Source organism: Mus musculus, chromosome 2, assembly GCF_000001635.26.
Source record: "Mus musculus strain C57BL/6J chromosome 2, GRCm38.p6 C57BL/6J".
NCBI lineage: Eukaryota > Metazoa > Chordata > Mammalia > Rodentia > Muridae > Mus > Mus musculus.
Window position 1 is genome coordinate 5030918 of NC_000068.7, and position 21718 is coordinate 5052635.

The 21718-nt window shown below is 45.2% G+C and overlaps 1 protein-coding gene across 7 annotated transcripts in view; it reads right to left on the reverse strand.

Annotated features, from left to right (window-relative positions):
- Nucleotides 1-21718, reverse strand: part of Optn (optineurin) — a 43879-nt gene that overhangs the window by 10397 nt on the left and 11764 nt on the right. For 6 of the 7 annotated variants that reach the window (XM_011238987.3, NM_181848.5, NM_001356487.1 and 3 more), the window contains 8 exons: nucleotides 15070-15282; nucleotides 11530-11603; nucleotides 9222-9356; nucleotides 5754-5853; nucleotides 4051-4166; nucleotides 3237-3386; nucleotides 2214-2307; nucleotides 343-501 (listed from right to left, as the gene is read on the reverse strand). In XM_011238987.3, the coding sequence (XP_011237289.1) occupies nucleotides 343-501; nucleotides 2214-2307; nucleotides 3237-3386; nucleotides 4051-4166; nucleotides 5754-5853; nucleotides 9222-9356; nucleotides 11530-11603; nucleotides 15070-15282 (1041 nt within the window). Of the gene's footprint in view, nucleotides 1-342; nucleotides 502-2213; nucleotides 2308-3236; nucleotides 3387-4050; nucleotides 4167-5753; nucleotides 5854-9221; nucleotides 9357-11529; nucleotides 11604-12850; nucleotides 12940-15069; nucleotides 15283-21718 lie in introns of those variants that run through there. The other variant, XM_011238988.1, reaches the window with a different exon arrangement.

The following is a 21718-nucleotide window of genomic DNA, read 5'->3' on the forward strand; positions in this document are numbered from 1 at the left end:
TCATTTTTTAAAAAACTCCACTGGGTAGGTACGGTGGTGCAGGCCTTTAGTCACAGCCCTTGGAAAGCAGAGGCAGGCAGATCTCTGTGAGTTGAAGGCCTACCTGGCCTACATAGTAAATTCCAAGTCAGCCAGAGCTAAACAGTGAGACCACGTAGTGACAAAACAGACAAAAAAGAATGAGGAGGAAGAGGAAGAGGAAGAGAAGGAGATGAAGAGGAGGAGGAAGGAACTGGCAGAAAGAACATTAAAAAAAAATCACTGTTATGTTAAGCATTGCCATTCTCACAGTGGAAATGTCTCGGGGGCATCACTCAGGCCAGACTCTAGCCTGACTCTCACCTGAGCCCTGAGGACGGCCATGGTCTCCAGGTCTTCCTCCTGCTTAGCGAGCGTCTGCTTCATCTCATCCATCTGGAGCTGTTTGGATGCCAGAGCCTGCTCTGCCAGCTCCAGCTTCTCGCTGAGCTCCTGCAGCAACATCTTGTCCACCTTTTCTGCCTGAAAAATACAACTTTATTCTAGAAATGGCTTGGAAACGATGCAGCTTATTTTAGGAAAATATAAAGCTTTACACTTAAGAACTGTCAGCTCCAGTCTGTTACTCAGCCATGACAACTCATTCAGCAAGCTGTAGTCACTTTTGCCTTGCCAATAAGCACTTCCTTGGCTAAAACACGTTCTTTCTTGCTTTTTAAAGATTTATTTGTTTATTTATTTATTACATGTAAGTACACTGTAGCTGTCTTTAGACACACCAGAAGAGGGTGTCAGGTCTCACTATGGATGGTTGTGAGCCACATGGTGATGTGGTTGCTGGGACTTGAACTCAGGACCTTCGGAAGAGCAGTCGGTGCTCTCACCCACTGAGCCATCTCTCCAGCCCAAACACTTTCTGAGAAGGTAACAGCGAGTGAGCGTAGCATAGCACTGTTCCCAGTAGATGAGTTCAGATCTCAGCACACACGAAACCAGATCAATGTCCCATGAGAACAAGCCTACTCTGATGAGCCTGAGGCATGGATACTATTATTTATCTTGTTACTTTAGCTTTGATGTTACTTTAGTTTACATTTAAAAGGGATCAGGTCCTTATTGGACAATGCAGCTCACACCTCTAATCCCAGCACTCTGGAGGCAGCAGGGATGGGTAGAACTCTGAGTTCAAGGCCAGCCTTGTCTATGCAGTGAGTTCCAGGCTAGCCAAGGACACATAAAGGCTCTTTCTCTAGATAAACAAACAAACAAACAAACAAACAAACAAAAGGTTCTCTCTCTTTTTTTAAAGCTATAGTTTAAGAGAGTTATAAAATTTTTTTGTTTTTTAATGAAGTAAAAAGGCCTGGGGGATTACCCAGTCCCTAGTGCCTGCTGTGTGTATGAGATCTGAGGCCAGTTCCTCAGCATCCATCTAAAAGGTAGATATGGTGATAACTCTTGCTTGCAACCCTAGTCCTGGGGATGCAGAGACAGGAGGGTGCCTGGTTTGCTGGCTGGCCAGCCTAGCCAATTGGTAAGCTTCAATAAGAGAGACCCTCAGAAACTAAAGTGGCCTGTCTCAAAGAAAATACCAAAGTCAGCTTTTGACTTCCACATGAACATGCCAATATGTACATGGACCCCACCCCCTACACCCTGCCCCCTCTGGAAAAGGAAAAGAAAACATGGTGCTTATGTCAGAGACCTGTAATCGTAACTACTCAGGAGATTGAGCAGTAGGCTTGCAAGTTCAAGGTCTGCTCAAGTAACTCTGAGACCCTGTAAGAGGGAAGGCAGGAGGGTGTAGCTCAATAGTAGAACATTTGCCAAATATGCAAGAGGCCCTAGGCTTATTCGAACATCCTTACTAATTTAAACTAAATGCTGTAAAACCAGGGTTCCAAGTTCAGTGCCAGCAGGCAAGATGGCCTTGCACAGTCTCAGCCAGTAGATGGCTATAGCTAGCTGTCTCGCTCCACTGTTGACAAGGAGCCCAGGCTCTCAGCTTTCCTACAGACACACCCTCGGGAAGTAGGAAAAGCCCTTGCCCTGCCTGGAGACATCAGCACCCCCTCCATACACAAGTCACGTTTTATATACAAGCTGAGGTGAAAAGCTATAATAATTCTGTTACAACTGATAACCGCAAAGCAGTTCTTGAGAGTGGATTTAGTTGAGGGGTCATTTGGTGGTTCAATCCCCAGGCTATGGAAGTACCTTTGCTCTGTAAATACCTGTTGCTTGGTTAGTTCTTCAATTGTTTTCAGTGCCTTATTATGTTCTTGAAGGAGCTTGTTGTGAGTTGCCTGCAGAGTGGCTAACCTGGACCTATTAAAATGTGATATTAAAAGTGGAATAATGAGGGAAATATCACAGAAGCCCATCCTCCTGTCTCCCTAACAGACTTTGAAAACTCAAGTAGAAAAATCTCTTGGTTTTTTTCCATCCCACCAACTTTTAACTCTCAGCTTGACAGGACCAGGAGTCACCTGAGGAAAGTCTCAGTGAGAGATCGCTTCCATCAGGTTGGCTCAGGGGCCTGTCTGTGAGGACTGTCTGCACTGCCTTTACCCATGTCGGATGACCTGCCACATGAAAGCAGTGACACCGGCCAGTCCCTAGCTTAGGGCTCTCGATTATCCCAGCACTCGGGTGTAAGAGGCAGGTGGATCTCTGTGAATTCTGGGACAGCCAGAGAAACACAGACCAATCCTGTCTCAAAAAACAAAACTAAGCAATAGAAGTAGGCAAGGCAAGCTGAGAACTAAGCATTCATTTCTCTCTGCTCTTGACATGATGTGAATGGGCTTCCAGCCCAGAGCGCCTTGGCCAACTCCCTCCCAGTGAGTGGCTGGACCGTGTAAGCTAAGATAACCCCTCTGTCCACGAAGTTGCTTTGTCAGGCTATTTTATCATGGAACAGAAATGAAACTACAGCCACCACTTGTCAGCATTTTTCTTACTCTCAAAGAAAATGGTATCTTCCATAAGACTGTCTTTCTCTCAAAAGATAGAATAAAAATAATTTTCCTATTTTTGCTACAACGCAAAACTTTAATCTGTCCAGGAGTCTCCTAGACATCTAGTTTCCAGATGGTAAAACAGATTTTATGCCATGACTCCCAGGTACACCCCCACCCCCACCCCACCCCATCTGTATTTGGCCAGCTGTCCTTCCCCTTCTGGGTGAGCTGCCGCCCCACCCCGCCCCGCCCCCGCCCCGCCCCCACCCCACGCACACAGGTGCACACACTCACTTCTCCTCCTCTGTCTTGGCCTGCTCCATCTTGATTTCGGAGCGCATGCTCTCCACCTGCAGCTCTAACTTCTTGTTACTGTAAACGAGCTCTTGCTTTTCATTCAGCTCTGATGGTGTTGCAGAGTTCTTCCTCTCCAGAGCCTGACACCTGAAAAAGATGAATATTCCCCGAGGAGAAACAACACTTTGTCACTCTCCCTGGCTTCTGCACAAATCCTCAAGAGGATATCAAGTACAGAGTGTGGTAGGGCCACAGGGCAAAACACTTTGTTCTTTTTGCTTCAGGTTTGCTTTCTTGTTTTGTTTCTTCCCGCCTTATGGTGGGTGGGATATTTTAAACATCTTATATTTTTAATATATTTTTACCCAACCTGAACTAAGGAGCAAATTACAGCAAAATCCCTGGGCACCCTTCAGAATCTAAAGTCTGCCTGTCACAAAGACTCTCATTTCTGATGAGGATCCAGTAAGAGGAAAGGAAAGCCCCGAGCATCTCCTATGAGAGCCGAAAGACAGATACACTATGGCTATGTGCAGGGTGTTAATGCCAAGTACAGCAAATCTCTCACATCACAATACTATATGTAGCTCTGTACAGGGGTTACAGAGGTTGGTGCTCTTCACAGCACAGTGCAAGTCCTCTTGTGTCCTTATGACCCGTGTGACAACAGCTTCAGGAATACACACCAACACTAAGTTCTCTTTTTCTGAACCGTCTATCAGGTCCCTGCTTGTTTTAATACAGTAACAAAACTGCTTTGCTACAGTAACGCACTTCATAAATCATGCGAGGAAATTAAATGAGTTATTACTTTTCTTGAAGTCTCTTCTTCATCAGCTCAGCCTCACTGAGTTTTGTGTGTGCCTCTTGAAGCTCCTTAAACAGAGAGGTCACTTGAATGCTCAGTGTTTCCACTTCGCTTCCAACCTGTCAGACAATGTCAGACATTCACGTGAGACAGAGCATTCGAGAGGAGGTGGACCTTGTGTGAGGAGAAAGTATGGACCACTAATATCCAGCTAACACGGAAACCCTGAGTAGACTTGATTTGCGCAAGACTTCCCCAAGTGACTTATGTGAAAAGCAGTCTGGGCAAGCTTGTGTTTCTGTGCACCACATCCACTATCAGTCTAGGCCTGTGTGATAATGGATTTACTGCTAAACCTGGACCTACTCAGGCTTCTGGGATCACAGGTCACCAGGTCAAAATATAACTTTATTCGTGTGGGGAAAGACTCCGAGACTATATTGCCTTGCCAATGTCTGCTTCTAGCTTACGTAATTATTTGTTATCCAGCTCTTCTCCCGGAAGCCCGCCAGTTGTCAATTTGCATATGAGTTTTATCCGAGCTTAGAAACATCAATACTTTCCCATTAACTGTTGGTCCATCAGTTAACGGTGTGCTGTTCTGGCAGCGTGCTCTCTTCATGTAAGCTCATCCTGTTCTCTCTCCACCTTCCCCACCCCCGTTTTGCTTTTGCACTCATGCTGATCTGGAATTTGCTGTCACATAAGCTGTCCTTAAATCTGAAATCCAACTGCCTCAGTCTACCAGACACCAGACTCATAGGGGTATGCACCACTGTACCAGTCTTCAGTGTTCTCCATTGTCTTAAGGTTGGGACTCAGAGCCAGAGAAGCCGCTGCACGTCTGTAATCCTAGCATAGCAAAGGCAGGGAACATCGTAGTTCCTCTCCTAGGCTACGTGTGAGTCTGAGCTCAGCCTAGGCTGGATAAGACACAATCTCAAAATTTAAAAAAATAAAGAGAAATGAAAGGGAAAGGAAGGACATAGCCAGTGTGTGTGTGAGTGAGTGTATGAGAGAGTGTGTGTGTGTGTATGTGTGTTGAATGTGTATGAGTGTGTGTGTGTGTATGAGTGTGTGTGTGAATGAGTGTGTGTGAGTGTGTATGTGAGTGTGTATATGAGTGTATGTGAGTGAGTGTGTTTGTGAGTGTGTGAGAGTGAGTGTGTGTGTGTACTGATGAATACATGAACAGAAGGATCATTCTATATGTCTCTCGTACAGACTACTGTGAACTCTTTAATTTCCTGGCTTCAGGAACTTTTCCTAAACTTAAAACTCTTCAGGCTCAAGGGCATAAGTTATTCAGGAACTTTTTTTTTTTTTTTTTAAACGCTAATTCCTTTGTTCCCTACCAGTGCTGGGACAGAGCCAAGATCTTTCCATTCTAAAGTCTCAGATTCATGTTCACAAAGGACATCTTATAAGTCAGTCAAAATGTCTTTTTCTGGTGGTGGACTTAAGGATTCAGGAGATGCCATCAGACAAGGAGAGATATGAGAGTGTACAGACTGGTTCACATCTTACTGACATGCACTTCAAATTCAGGATAAGGAAATGAAAACGAAAGAAGTAGAAAGTATTCTGAAACAAACAAGTTTCCATTTCTAAGGTAAATAGTGCAACGTAAGACTTGAACCCAGCAACCACGTCACCAACGGGGACATGCCAGGGACGTGCCAGTCCTTTGGCGGTGCTGTACCCACACTCTCTTGGCCTTTGTCCTCCTTCTCTCTGTCTGCTCTCCTCGCTGTCTGCTTCTCAGTAGAAGAATGGCCATTTGCTTTCTTTTCAAAATCTGAAATTCTGAAAACAACAAAACAAAACACCAACAACATCAGAATGTAGAGAAGTTTTACTTTCTGTTTAGACACACGAGGACAAGCAGCTGTAGAGGCACTCGAATGCACGTGTCAGAGCCTGGAGAAAGGCAGGGCTTCAATGTCTCTTTATATTTGCCTCTTTAGCAGTCATCTTGCTTTTATCCTATTGCTGACTAGAACTCCTGTGATGAATACATACAGATGAATACATAAGATGAATACATACAGAATACAGATGAAGCAAAGAGGTGGGAGACTTTTGGCTAGGCAGATCTCAGAAAATATTCTCTTCTCATATTCTTCCTCAGTAAGTCAGTAGAGATACAGTGTACTTTACTAAGGGGGAAAGAGTAAGAAAGGCACTGGGTTAAGGAAATGGGATCCAACAGTGGCGAGCTGAGGAATTCTATAGGATGCTGAATTGGAATGAGGAATTCTATAGGAATTCTATAGGATGCTGACTAAAAGCGGTCTTAGGAACGACTACAAAGTAGTGGAATCAAGATACCTTAAGAACAATCCGAGTCGTAATGAATTGACTGTAATGAAGAGACTGGCTCCCAGGGAAACCATGAAGCTATAACTAAACAACCCTTTCAAACCTCACAGTGAGTTTTCTGAGGGGTGAGAGACTTTATTTTTAACTGTGTGTGAATGCAGGAGTCAGGAGAGAGCTTAAGATCCCCTGGAACTGGAGTTGCAGGCAGTTGTGAGTCACTCCACATGGGGGCCTGGACTTAGGTGTTCTATAAGAGCAGTCTATGCTCTTGACTGCGGAGCACCTCTCCAACCTTCCACGTTGACACTTAGTTGCCATGGTGCTGTAGCAGCATGCCTTCACAGTTACCATCTCAGGAGTGGGTTCCTAATAAAGGCTGGGTTAAAAGCTCCATTGTTTTCTGTTGAAAGCCTCAGGACTATAGGCTGAAAACACTTCCATAGTTTACAACCTGTCTAGTCTAGCACTCTGTTAAAGAAGCAGAAAACAGACCAACGCAAGAGGCAACTGGTTAGATGGCGAATTTTGTACTGAGACCTAAAAAGTATAAAAGGAAAGTGACTGCTGTCTAGTGCAAGCTCGCCTGACTGTGAGCGAGCACACATGTGCATAGTATGCCTGACTGTGAGCGAGCACACGTGTGCACTGTATGCCTGACTGTGAGAGAGCACATATGTGCACTGTATGCCTGACTGTGAGCGAGCACACGTGTGCACTATATGCCTGACTGTGAGCGAGCACACGTGTGCACTGTATGCCTGACTGTGAGAGCACACGTGTGCACTGTATGCCTGACTGTGAGCGAGCACACATGTCATTGTGCTTGACTGTGAGCGAGCACACATGTGCATTGTATGCATGTGTCCAAATGCACAGGGGCACGAACAGAGTAGTAATTTGAGGAAAGTTCAAAATTATCGATTTCAGCTAGGAAGAGGAGGTACAGAAAGTTCCAGAAATGCATGTACTGGGCGGCTGATGGTTGTGCAAGACAGTTCAGCCTTCCTCGTTCATACCTAGAGGTCAATAGGTCATGATTAAATCTTCAAAAACGTAAGTAACAATTTAAACCTTATCCATGGAGGCAGCTACTTGGAAGTGACCAAGAAGCAGGAAAGTGGCTGTGGAAGGGCTGCTCAAAGCACTGCTTCCCTCAAGGCTCCTGTCAAAGCAGTGCTGCGCCATGGGAAGTCTGTAGAGATGTGTTGTTTCCCATTTTTCTGTTACAAACTACCAACCCTAATTGGTATTCAGTTATTGTCCCTTTGGCTTGGCTGAATACACGGCAGAGGCAGCAGATGGTACTCGCAGGAGTGTGGGCTTACCCACACGGTAGGACACTTCACATTTGGCCCAGGTTTTGGCCTACATGTGAATTACAAGTTATCTTAATTTTCTAGGGCAAATGTTCACTTTGGGTCATCTTTCCCTTGTTATTTCCTGAAATATTATTATTAAAAAAAAACAACAAACAAACAAACAAGGCTGTATTTCTTATACAACCTCTTATCCTTACTGGCTAATTTAGAAAATACAAATTCAATCAGTTGTGCACACACTTTTAATCTCAGCCCTCGGGGGTCAGAGGCGTGAGGGGGGGTGGGGTGGGGGTGGAGTGTCTCTGTGAGATCAGTATGGTCTACCACAGCATGTCCCAGGCCACCCAGAATAACATAGTGAGAGCCTGTCTCAAGAAAACCAAAACAACAACAGAACCTCAAAATAAAAAAATAAATAAAGCCAGGTGGTGGTGGTGGCGCACGCCTTTAATCCCAGCACTTGTGAGGCAGAGGCAGGTGGATTTCTGAGTTCGAGGCCAGCCTGGTCTACAGAGTGAGTTTCAGGACAGCCAGGGCTACACAGAGAAACCCTATCTCGAAAAACCAAAATAAATAAATAAATAAATAAAAACCAAAAATCCCCAAATGACAAACAAAAACCCAACACAGAAAACCCTGAGCTGGAACACGAACGCCTCACACACCCCAAGACAGAAGGCCAGCCACATCCACTCCTCTACCCCACATAGCACCCAAAATTTTCTTTTCAGAAAGATTAAATTTAGAATATCTGTATTCCTATTTCCAGTGATTAGGGAGAAAGCTGGCTTGCTTGTTTCAGGAAAATACAGCATCTTGCAATGTGTTGGTGCCAGCACTGATTTCAGTGTGTGCCAATCAGGCTGCTGACCATGGGTCCCTGACGCTTCTTAGCTTTATTTAGTCCTCTCTTGTCGGAGAAGCAACCACTACCCCGGTACCCACGCAGAGAACACGAGCGTCTGCAACTACTTACTGGCTTGCCCTGTTAAATACTGAGTCAGCTGGCTCACAAGATAGAAGTTCAATGCCATTGAAAAAGGAATCTTTCCAGGGTACTCAAGGTGGGGCATGCACCCTCCTTCTCCAGAGGCAGGCCTGACCCACTAACTATAATCTAAAGAACTATATGCCTTCAGTATCCAGGGAGAGAGCTGTGGTTTTGTTTGTTTTGTTTGAAAGCAGGAAGAAAGATTAGAAATATATAAGTGGCAAGCTGCCAAGTATTCATGTCTTCTCGTTGGTCATTCACCTGCCTTAAGGACAAACAGAACTTTGTGGATAGAGAGTGAAAAAAGTCAGTAGAAGACCGTACTGTTTGAGTCCAAATGCGAATGTGCGGGATGCAGAGCTCTCCCAAGTCACAGGGAGAGGCAGGTAGTGAATGCTGAGGGGTACTGACTCTCGTGTGGGGGAGAATGTCCTAAGATGTACTGTGGCAGAGGGCACAGGGCACACAGCCCGGTGCACTGCCTCACATGGTGCCTTCCTTTATCTACCAAAGCCTTTCATTTTCACATTAATATTTCATACCTTTCTTTGGCTTCTCTGAGGGCGACTTCAAGTCTCTCCACCTTTTGGTTTCCTTCCCTTAGGCAAAGCAGAAGCTGGCTCACAGTCAGTTCTTCAAACTCCGCACAACTCCTGGCATCCTCTGTACAGTTGCTCCTAAAAAGACATCACTGCCATATTCAGTATGGAAAATAAAAAGGTTTTGATTGCAACAAAAATGTCAAGAGTAAGAGAGAAGCATGATACAACTGAAATCCATGTCCTCCAATCAGTTCTTGACTGCCCTAAGCACAGCTGAGCCAATCCTTGTACGCACGCAACGAAGGCTGTGGGGACCAGCAATGCTTCAAGGACGCTAACCTCATAATGTTAGCATTCACTCCAAAGAGGTACTGTGTCCACAAGGCCACAGAATCCACAGGGACAGCTCAGCAGCTGTGCAGGAGATGCCACCATCTCCAGAGATCAGTTTCAGAGAGGACTTTGGGCTGACTATTCAGGTCCATTCAGACCTGAATGGACCCACTGCAACTGGTCAGAGACTATCACCTTTGTGAGTCAAGGAATAAAAAAAAAAAAACTTTTCTGGCTTTGGTTTGCACACGAAGCAGAGATGTGTAGATACTACCGGCAAATGTTTTACTAAGTTTCAGAATCTTATCAAGAGGCACATTCACGACAAACTGTGACCATCACCCAGTAACGGAATGTTCAGAGCAATGACGATGACGAAGGTACCAGGGACGGCAGCTAGCCTTTTAGGCATCTGCCAGGCTCATATATCTGAACACCAGGATTAGACTCCAAGGCTGCAGCCCCAAGTCTAGAAGCCAATCTCAGACCTTACCAGCCTCATAAAGCTTACGAGCTATGGCATGAAAGAGGAAGTGGTCTCTGTATATGGAAATAAATGAATGGGAAGTGGCTTAAAATTTCCAAATAGTTTTTCTTTCCTCTGCTTCCAGGAAAGTCTTGATAGTAAAAGCAGCAATTTGAGGAAAGTTGACTTCTAAACCAAAATTAAAAAAAAAAAACCACTAAAAACAGGAATAACATTCATTTATACTAATTATTCTATTTGGTGAAAGACTATTGCATTATTTATACTCTCCCTGATGTGAGAACATAGGGAAAGACATAAAAAGTGTTTTATTACTTTTTCTGTGTCATTCTCTATGCATATTTATCAACTAATATAAAAAATGTTTTTAAAGGTTTGTGACATAAGAGAAATTATGAGTAAGCCGACAGGCAAATGGACTAATGTCGCCCCCTCCCCCCCCCCCCCCCCCCCCCCCCCGACACATACACACAGGATGAGCAAACCACCAGCTCTGGGTAATTTTACCTTCACGAACCAAGAAGTTCAGGGCCTGGCTCTACTGCCTCTGCTGAAAGGCCCTTCCATAACTTATTATGTGTTTCCCAGAACTGCTCGGGACAGGCACATTTGAGATTCCAAAGGTAAGAACATGGCCCTTTTGAGGTTGAGGAGATGGCTCAGTGGGTCAAGATGCTTGCCATCAATCCTGATGGCCTGAGTTTGATCTTCAGAGCCCACACAGTGCAGAGAACAGACTTCCATAAGCCAGTGCTTCTCAGCCTAAGGCTGGGACCCTTTACAGTTCCTCATGCTGTAGTAACCCACGCCATACAATTATTTCAGTGATACTTCATAACCGCATTCTGCTGTTGTTATGAATCATAAATGTAAATGTTTTTGGAGACAGAGGTTTGCCAGAGGGGTTGTAACCCACAGGTTGAGAACTGCTGCTACTGTCCTGTGGCCTCCATATGTGTGCTATGGCGTGTCCCCTGTCCACCATATACATATACATATACATATACATATACACATTCATATCGACAGCTCTCTTAGCCACTGCCTCAGAAGAGCACCAGCAACAGTTACTGTGGCTGATAATCTGAATAGGGAACGCAAAAGGGTGTGTCCCACTTAAGGAAGTCCAGCTGGCAGCCTGCTTAGTCCAAGCAGGCACAGGACTGCGGACTAGGGGCGAGTCTCTTTTTGATTGAGGATGAATGTGTTTCCACTTCTAACAGAGGTGGGCATTTGTCAGCCTTTAAAAGGTACAGGACTTTGTTTCCATTCTCTGCCAGTCTTAAATTAATAAGACATTAAATACCATTGAATACCATTGAAAATGAATGTTAGCACTTGAGAGGCTAAGGCAGAGGGTGTTGCAGGTTCAAATCAAACCTGGATCACAGAGCAAGACCCAGCCTCAAAAAACAAAGTAACTTTTCTTCATGTCTGACCTCCAATGATAGGCTCAAATTAACAAGACACTAGAGTCCCATCACCTACAAGCTGATGGGGTCTGTTCTTGTGGGTGTAGGGCAGTTCTTCATCTCCTTCATTGCCCCTTCAGTCTCTCCTTCCTGTAAAAGCAGAGATAAAAGGGATTAAATGCCACAGATCTGCAAGACAGATCCCCTTCAAAAGAAAAAAAAAGACAAAAGTTTCCATCCAAGGAAAATACTCACTCAGCCTTTGTATGAGATAGGATCTAAATTGGGTCACTCAAATGAAACAGAAAACACTCTCCCCGTCAGGATTATAAATATCTAAGTTTAGGTATGAAGGTCACTCTCCTGCCCTGGAATACACTCAACCCAGCTCCATGAATGTGGCTTCGGCTTGCAAGGCAATGCCTTTGCTAAGCTGGCAGCCGTTGTCTGTTTGCCTGACCAGTGGCCGTTAGGAAACCAACGCCTAAACACTGAGGCTGACAGGATCTGTGAGCTGGTTATATCTCCATACACAAATGGAGCAAATCTTCACAATTGCACAAAGATGGCTCTGGATGCTGTGGCTACACTCTTCCTAAGCCACGGGCAGGGTTCTCCAGCCCACAGAAGCAAAGCGAAGCACATTTACACTTGCAGTAACTGTCACTCAGCCGGGAGGCAGCAGATGATGCCAGCCCTGGAGAAGCAACATTTGGAAACTTTTGATAAAATGTCTGGGTTTCCTGACTTTTATCAGCCATCACAGGGGTAAAACTGTGTTTCAGTTATCTCCTGTCACTTGTAGAGAAGTTTGTTTTTCAAATTCTCCTCTGGGCACCCTGACTGCATCTAAATGTCTTAGAGGGTATGGACGGAGTAAGGGTCATTGGCCAACGGACTGCTCTGTAGGGCAGTTGGTGAGTAAGGGGTTCCACACTAAATATTCCAGGGCTACATTAGGAGTCTTACAGGCTGCTCTCTACTCCCTGGCTTTATCTACCAAGTACGCTCTCTTTAATCTCTTCCTCCTTCAGATATAAACTCTGACAAAGTGAAAATGACACTTCTGATATGAAGGACTTTGCCTGGTCTCACCCTCACTTCAGAGGTCTCTCAGCAGCACAGGAGAGGTTCCCCCAGTGCCCACTCACCTGCTTTTCCCTGTTATGGGACCCATCAAAAGGGGTGCCTCCCAGGAGCTCAGGAATGGGTACATACTGCCTCAGCTGGCCAGTTCACAGCACTTAAGTTTGATAGCTCTGGCTTCAACTTCTGCTCTCAGAAGCTAAATCATGGCTTCTGGCAGGACAGTAAAGACCAGATCTCCTCAATCTACCTCCAGAGTTGTTCTCTCTGCTTAAATATTTATTTTATCTCCGATACGTGCATATACATACTGGTGTATAAATAAGGGTAGGTGAGAACAGGTATCGTCAGACGCCAGAAGGTGTTATGCCCTGGAGCTGGAGGTAAAGGCAGCTCTGAGCCTCCACAGCCCTGTGGGAACAGAAGTCAGAGCCTCAAAAAGGCTAGTATCCTTTAACTACTGAGTTCTATCTCCAGCCATCCCATCCCCCCTTTTGAGACATGGTTTCACATATCCCAGGCGAGCCTTGAACTGGCTTCGTAGCTGAGAAAGAACGACCTTAAACATCTTTTTGCTCCTGCCTCCACCTACCAGTCCCAGGCTTACAGGCTTATCCCATCCTACCCAGTTTATGTGGTGCTGAAGAAGAGACCCAGGGTCTCACTCATGAGGGTGCCAGGCTCATAGCTAATGTCAGGTCCAAAGGGAATGCCAATTCCCAAAACTACAAAGGCAGTTTGTATGGAAGTGACAGTCTTGGCCCAGCTGAAGCTAGACTATAAAAGGCTTTCTGGTGGTCAGATAAAGGCCAGCATTCCTCGGTGACTTATGAACTGGGGTTCTCTGCTGCCATCGTTTTCCTTGCCTCTAGAAAAGTGTCCCTCAGCATCATATACCTGTAGCTTCATATCAAAGTGCAGGCTGGCCTCAGGCTCCTCCAGTCTCTATACACAAGCATTTGTTCTACACCTCAGGTCTCCCTTCCTCCTTGTCCCGAAACTCCCAGCCCAGCCCTAGCTCCCTTCCCCCACCTACTCTCTTCCCCTCCTCAGAATCCACATGATTTCCATATGCCCCTCCACCCACCCACTTCCCTTCTTTTGCAGATAGCCCTGGCCGGGTCAGTCTGCTGCTTTGCCTCTTTGATCTGGACTCTTCTCAGTGCCTCTGGATATTTTCTCTTATTCACAATAAAACCCTCCCTCCTAACAGTGGAGTGGCCGATTCAATGTTTCTTTCTTTCTTTTTTAAAGATTTATTTATTTACTTATTTATTATATAAGTACACTGTGGCTGTCTTCAGACACACCAGAAGAGGGCATCAGATCTCATTACAAATGGTTGTGAGCCACCATGTGGTTGCTAGGATTTGAACTCAGGACTTTTGGAAGTGGAAGAGCAGTCAGCGCTCTTAACCTCTGAGCCATCTCTCCAGCCCCCTGATGCAATGTTTCTTTACTGCACCCCTCACATACAACTAGGACAACCCTTATCGGTCACTATCCACTTAAGAATAAACCAATGGAGTCTCCTCTCGGGGTAGCATCATCTGCTGCCTCCCCGCTGAGTGAGAGTTACTGCGAGTGTAAATGTGCTTCGCTTTGCTTCTGTGGCTTAGGAAGAGTGTAGCCACAGCATCCAGAGCCATCTTTGTGCAGTTGTGAAGATTTGCTTCATTTGCGTATGGAGCTATAACCAGCTCACAAATCCGCTCAGCCTGGTCTCTGCCTCTTGTTCCCTAACAAGTCAGTACTGCAGGCAAGTTTATAATGGCAGCTGGCTTGGCAAAAAAAAACAAAAAACAAAAAACAAAAAACTCGGAATCGGCACTTTAGCTCTGTTACATTCTTACTCCTCATTATTTGGCTTAGCTGTGCTGACAGCAAACGGTGGTAATTGTTTCCTGCGGGGCCCCTGGAGGCTTTGAAGCCTGCTTCCTGTGTCCAATTTGCAAGCAACCACTCTCAGCAATTAAGCCACACAGCCAGTCCATCTCATGACTGAGACGTTATTTATTATTACTATTTGTATGTGTGTGGGAGGATGTGGGGGTGTGGGGGCGCTTGTGCCATGGAGCAGGTGCAAGGCCAGGTGACAAACCCTGGGAAGTCAGTGAGCCTCGTTTTCCCCTCTGTGTGAGTTCCTGAGCCCAGGCTTAGGTGGCAAACACCTTCTCCTGCTGCACCATCCTTCCAGGCCCTCTCAGCTTTCAATTTAATTATTTAATTATTTACATTCCAGATGTTGACTCCCTCCCATTCCCCCTCCCTTTGCCTCTGAGAGGGTGCTCCCCTCCCCCACTTATAGTTTATTACCATGCCTCCTCACTAGACTCTGGAACGAGTCTATTAAACACAGTTAAACGCCGTTTCAGGGCTGGTGAGGTGGCTCAGAGTTAAGACACTTGTCCCCGTTATACTGGAATCTCACTATTTGCATCAGCTGTGTCGACAACACGTTCAGGTGTTGTGTTTCATTCTAGAGGGGGCTTGGACATTTGCTTCATAGAAAAAGAACCACAATTCTTACGGTCATCCTGATCTCAACGAAGGAGTCTTCCGAGGAGCCGCCGGAGTTGAGTTTGAGCTGCAGTTCTGAGACGATGCCCAGCAGGTCTGCCTTTTCAGCCCGAAGGCGCATCACCTGGATCTTCAGATGCTCCACTTCCTGCTCCACCTGGGTCTTCAGCTTCTCCACTTCCTCCTCCAAGGCTCTGGGATACCTGTAGCCACCTGTGAGGTCCTGGGAAGACCAGGAATGAGGCATGAGGCGAATACAAAAATCAAACGGAAGGTCTGGCTAGTAAACTTGATGGCCAAGCATCACAGACAGTGAGTGTTGTATGCGCACTCTCTCTCTTTTCTCTTTCTCAAAGCAGGATATCATGTAGTCCAAGGTTGACCTTGAACTTACAGCTGAGGACAGCACTACCTCTACCTCCCAACTGCTGGTATTATCAACATGTGCCACTAGACCCCACTTTATTTTTGTATGTTAGGGGTGCACATGTGTGTGTATGCTCATGGTAATCGTGTGCAAAGGCAGAGGAAAACAACCTTGGGAGGGAGTCGCTCTTCAGGTGCCATCCACCTAGTCCACCTTTTCTGTTTGTTTTAGTTTGGAGACAGGGCCTCCTATTGGCTAGGGAGTTGCCAGTGAGCCCAGGAACCTGCTTGGTTTTGCAACCCCAGCACTGGGGTTATACACACACACACACACACACACACACACACACACGTCACTACGCCTAGCCTTTTCATGTATGTTCTGGAGATTAAACTCAGAGCCTCAGCGGTTTCTTGGCCAAGCCACATCTCCAGCCCCATGCCTGTTTTTAGAAAAGGCAATTTTCTAACATCTTTGTCTGCTACGCTTTAAGTAGAAGGTTTTCCTTGTTGTTTAACAACTTATTTTGATACACTATATAAGAACGAGAATGTGGGAGCTAGTGATACAGCGCAGTATTAGCTCGTCTCAAGTGTGTTCAACCCACAGAGCCATACATACTAGAAAGAAACTCAGAAAAACTTAATGACAAGAAAGAAAGGCTTCCACCACATGCTGGGATGATGTTAAAATCATAAAAAGAACCAACCAGACTTTGACAGTGGTAGACTCAGCCACTGAAGTTCAAAATTCCAGAAAACAGGAACAAGAGCTGTTAGAACTCAGCCTCAACCCTTTCTCTCCCCCATCCCCATCCACAGTCTCCATGTCTCCCACACTCATTTATGCAGCCAGAAGCCAGAGCACCAAGAACGCCGTGTGGCTCAGTGGTGGCATGATAAGGAAAGGTCTGCAGCTATCCCAGGACACCAGCTGCTGGCTGCTCTAACCTTGCCAGTGTTATACATTGGTAAAAGTAGGAGCTGGAGAGATGGTTCAGTGCTTAAGAGCACTGACTGCTCTTCCAGAGGACCTGAGTTCAATTCCCAGCAACCACATGGTGGCTTACAACCATCTGTAAAGGGATGCCGTCTTCTGGTGTGCCAGACGACAGCAACAGTGTACTCATATAAATAAAATAATAAATTTTAGAAAAAAAAAGATTGATAAAAGTACATCTGGGAGGGAGAAGAAGACAAAAATCTCAAAGACTGAATTTCAGCCTATACAAGACCAGTAATGCACGTTAAGTAGCATTGCATATCTCTGTGAAGTATAAACACACGTGTTGGGTTCACCGCCTTCTAATGACCACATTGACAGCATGGGGGAACAAGCCTGTTTGGGCAGGGTGCTTTTTTTTCTGGGGCATAGGGAGGACAGACCTGTCTGCATTCACAGATCACTAGGGGTGTGAGCCTAGCACTCTCTAAGGTACCCGCCTCAGTCTTCTTGGGTCAGAAGGAAAGTATGGTACCATGGTCTCTTCAGTGACCGCCCAGGCCTCCCTGGTTTCCTCTCTGGGAAACCTCAATACAAGTATAAGATGCCGTGCTTCACTCCCCTTTTCAAACTTCAAATACAAATACTCAGGAGAAACAAACTTTGAATGCAGTCTCTTTCTCTCTCTCTCACTCTCTCTCTCTCTCACACACACACACACATATTTGGGTTTTTTTTTTTTTTTTTTTTTTTTTTTTGGTTTGGTTTTTTTTCGAGACAGGGTTTCTCTGTATAGCCTTGGCTGTCCTGGAACTCACTTTGTAGACCAGGCTGGCCTCGAACTCAGAAATCCACCTGCCTCTGCCTCCCGAGTGCTGGGATTAAAGACGTGCGCCACCACGCCCGGCATATTTGTTTTTTGAGTTAGTCTCTTTCTATGTAGCCCAGGCTGGCCAACTCAGGCAGTAGCTTGGGCTGTACTTGACTTCATGATCCTCCTGCCTTAGCCTGAGTCCTGGAATTACAAGAAGTATACCTGGGTCACACTCACTTAAATTTCAGACAAGATTTTAAAGAAAAGTCTTAATTCTCCTCAGGAATTAATACCATAATTTAACACCATCTACTCACAGACTGGTGCCTAACCCAACTGTCAGCACAGAGGCACACAAACATTAGGCAGAGCTCAGGGCACCCCACAGAAGATGGAGAGAAGGAAGGATTACAGGAGCCAGAGGTGTCAAGGACACCAGAACACAGCCCACAGAATCAAGCAAGCAGGGCTCAGAGGGGCTCACAGAACATGCATGGGTCTGTGCTAGGTTGCCAAGTTTTCTGTATCCATGCTGTGGTAGTTTAGCTTATTGTTTGTTTTTTGGTGAGACTCCTAACAGTGAAAGTGGGGGTGTCTCTGATTCTTGCCTGCTCTTGGGACCCTTGCCCTCCTACTGGGTTGGCTTGTATAGTCTTGATATGGGGGTTGTTCTTAATTTCATTGCACTTTGTTACGCTGTGTTTGGTTGATGTCCCTGGGAGGTCTGCTCTTTTCTGAAGGGAAATACAGGAGCAGTGGATCTGGGGGAGAAGGGGAAAGGGAGAGGGGCTGGAAGGAGTGGAGGCTGGGGTCAGGATATATTGTATGAGAAAAGGATGAATAAATTAATTAAAAATAGTCTACAACCATACTTGGTAGAAGGGAAGGAAACAGAGCTTTCAACAAGTGCCTGAAGGCCATGATATTAGAATCTCACATTATTGGGTTAATTTTGTTTTCCTAAATCATAAGGATCTCCTAGTAGCCTGTGGGAAATTATGAATCCAGATATTTGGCCTTCTAAGAGAACTCTCTAAATTCCCCTTTCTTTTACTATTGGTGTTCTCCATCATTCGCACTAAAACCAACATGGTGTATCTCTCCTCGATATCTGGACTCCTCTGTTAGCATCCACCCACTCTGAGCTATTTCAACTCCATTGTTAGAGCATTTACCCCCTTTGAGATCTAGCCACTGGCCTCATGGGATACAGCTCCTTTGTCTTTTCATGTACTCATTTCATTGGTCTGAAGATGGGCCAATTGAGGTGGCTAATCTTGACTGTCAATATGATTAAATAAAGATATGCCTGAGAGATCTGCAAATCTGGCCTGTACAGCCAGACCCTACTCAGCTAAAAGCTTCCCGTGGGTGGGGCTGGGAGAAAGGCTCCATTGATAAAGCACCGTCTGTGCAAGTGTCTGAGTCCCATGTCCAGCATCTGTATAAAACTTCTGGATGCAGAGGTGCACACTGCAGAGGTGCGCGCTTGTAATCCAAGGCTAGAGAGGTGAAGGCAAGGGGACTTAGTTGGTGAGCTTCAGGCCAGTAAAAGAGTCTGTCTCAAAGGAGAAGTGGGCTGCAGAGATGGCTCAGTGGTTCCGGAGGTCCTGAGTTCAGTTCAATTCCCAGCAACCACATGGTGGCTCACAACCATCTGTAATGGGAATGGGATGCCCTCTTCTGGTGTGTCTGAAGACAGCAACAGTGTACTCACATATATGGAATAAATAAATAAATCTTAAAAAAAAAAAAGGAGAAGGCTAGCCTTCTTGAGGATGACAGCTGAGGTTTTCCTGTGGCTTCTATATCACTCTCTCTCTCTCTCTCTCTCATACACACACACACACACACACACACACACACACACACACACTCTCCCCCCTCCACCCCCCACGTGCGACTGATACAATGTTTCAATGTTTTCTAAGTAGCTTTTTATGCTTTAAGTTATTCTATATAATTTCTTTTCCATTACTTTGTTTGCTTTACTTTGTTTCCATTTTTATCCATTTACAGAAAAGAGAGATTAACAAAATTCAGAGTAAATTCTCAAGAAAAATCATTAGTATCTGAAACACAGCCAGGCATCCTCCATCCTCTGAAGGGTTAGTGTGAGGCTTGGAAGGAAATGGCTAAGTGTCACCTGGGGCTTTGGAGGACCAGCTGGAAGCAAGTGTTCTCTGCTTTGTCCTTTGCTAATGTCGCTGACTGCAGAATCAGGGGTCAAACATTTTCCCAGGACCTTTGGGTCAATCAAATGTGACCATTTTCCTCTTTAATTGTGCACAGCAGCCTGCAATCAGTGTCGTATATCTGACACGGCACTGCTGAACCAGTCTTCAGAAGCAAACTATAAAGGGAAGAATCACTACTTAAAGGAGAGCATGACAAAAAGGCGAACATCCCAAGGCACACTTATAAAATCTAAGTTTATGTCAAGGATATAAAACTAAAAACTAGCAACCAGGTGGTTCAAGGCAAAGGTCCACCTACCATTTTTAATGAGAATATGAAACACTGATTAATAACATGAATATTTTTAGTTTTAGATTTGGTTTTTTGAGACAGTGAGACTCATACTACCCAGCCTGGCCTGGAACTTGCTATGTAGTTCAGACTGGCTTTGGACTCTCCAGCCACCTGCCTCGGTCCTTATCTGTTTGTGGGTATGTGCATGTGTGAAGGTGCACACGCATGTGGGTGTGTATTATGGAGGCCAGAGATTGTCACTGGGTGTCTTCTTAGATCACTGTCCATCTTTTTTTTTTTTGAAACAAAAAAAAGATGGACAGTGATCTAAGATCACTCTCTCTAAGATCTAAGATCTCTCTCTCTCTCTCTCTCTCTCTCTCTCTGTGTGTGTGTGTGTGTGTGTGTGTGTGTGTGTGTGTGTGTGTGAACCTGGAGCCCATTGATTCCGCTAGCTGGCCAACAAATTTCAGACATCTGCTTATCTTGGCTCCTAGTGCTGAATTTACAGATATGCATTCCTGATTCTAGATTTTACACAAGTGTCAGAGAGCAGGCCTTCAGGATTGCATGGCAAGCAATCTCCTCAGCTGAGACCATCTCAGCTCTGCCCTTCTAAATATCTTCCCCAACAGAGATTACATGCGACCCAGCCAGTGTTTCCAGCAAACCCACACTGCTTCCAAGACCATGTAAAACACCAGTCCAGCCTGAACCATGGAGCTTTGTGATCTGACAGTCCAGACTAAGAAGATTCTCTTTCTGTTGTGTAATAGTTTCCTCCCAGATAGAAACATTCCTTCCTGCAGGAAAGCAAAGGACTCAAAATACCTTCAGGAAGTCCCTGAAACTGACCAGAATTACTAGAGGTCCCTCCCAGCCATAGTAACAAATAAAAAAAGCTGAGAGTCCCCCTTAGAGGGAAGAAAGCTGAGCTATAAAGACAATGAGGGGCTGGTGAGATGGCTCAGTGGGTAAGAGCACCCGACTGCTCTTCCAAAGGTCAGGAGTTCAAATCCCAGCAACCACATGGTGGCTCACAACCATCCCTAACGAGGTCTGACTCCCTCTTCTGGAGTGTCTGAGGACAGCTACAGTGTACTTACATATAATAAATAAAAAAAAAAAAAAAAAAAAAAAGACAATGAGAAAAAAAAAAAAAGTACAAATAAGACGATGAGAGGAAGCCAGTTGCCTGAAAGAAGCAGAAACCAGGAGAGCCTCTTAGAAGAAGTTTAGACCTAGAAAGGACACTCCAACCTGTTGAGCTGCCTCCAGGCTGTGCAGTGAGCTCCAGGGCTCCCAGCTTTTGTGAGCTGTCGCCCATGCTGGGGTGTGTCACGGCACTCTGGTGGAGTCAGCTTGACAAAGCGAAAGCTGGGAAGCTGGTTCATGAAGCAAAGAGTTTCAAGGAAACTCCCTTCCCGGGGGCCTGGCATTTTCTCCCTAATCTATATAACCCATAAAATTAATTTTCCAAATCCACATTAGTCTAGTGTATGGATCCACGTGCACTCTATATAGTATTACCTTATAGTAAATGCCTTTTAAGATTGTATTCTAACATAGCTAAAGCCTTTTTCCAGTGTTCTTAGATTCCAGATAGCAGCAAGGAGCTTAACCTATTCAGTAATTAATTAAGCTGTATCATAAAACAATAAAACATCTGTCATTTACTCAGCTGTCTGTAGATAGAGACTAAAAGTCTCACTGAGATAGAAATCTTTTACTACAGGCTACATTCCATGTCAAGTATAAGTTGATATACTACCCTGATAAGGGGGAACTCTCCAGACAGGATAAGTTTTACTAGACCTAAGAATTTAGAGCTCCTGATAACACACTACTCTTAAGGCCTATCAAGAGTTAACAACCCCCTGATGCTTTTAGGCTGATCCTAGGCAGGGCTTGTTATCCCTAATGTAAACATTTAATTAGTCCCTGCAAATTCCTTTCTGCTGTAACTGGTGAATTTCAGTGTATCTTGTCTTTTTGTGATTTGTATCCTCTGATAATTCGTTGTAATATAAGTCTGAAGCTCAACCAGAACATTACATTCAGATC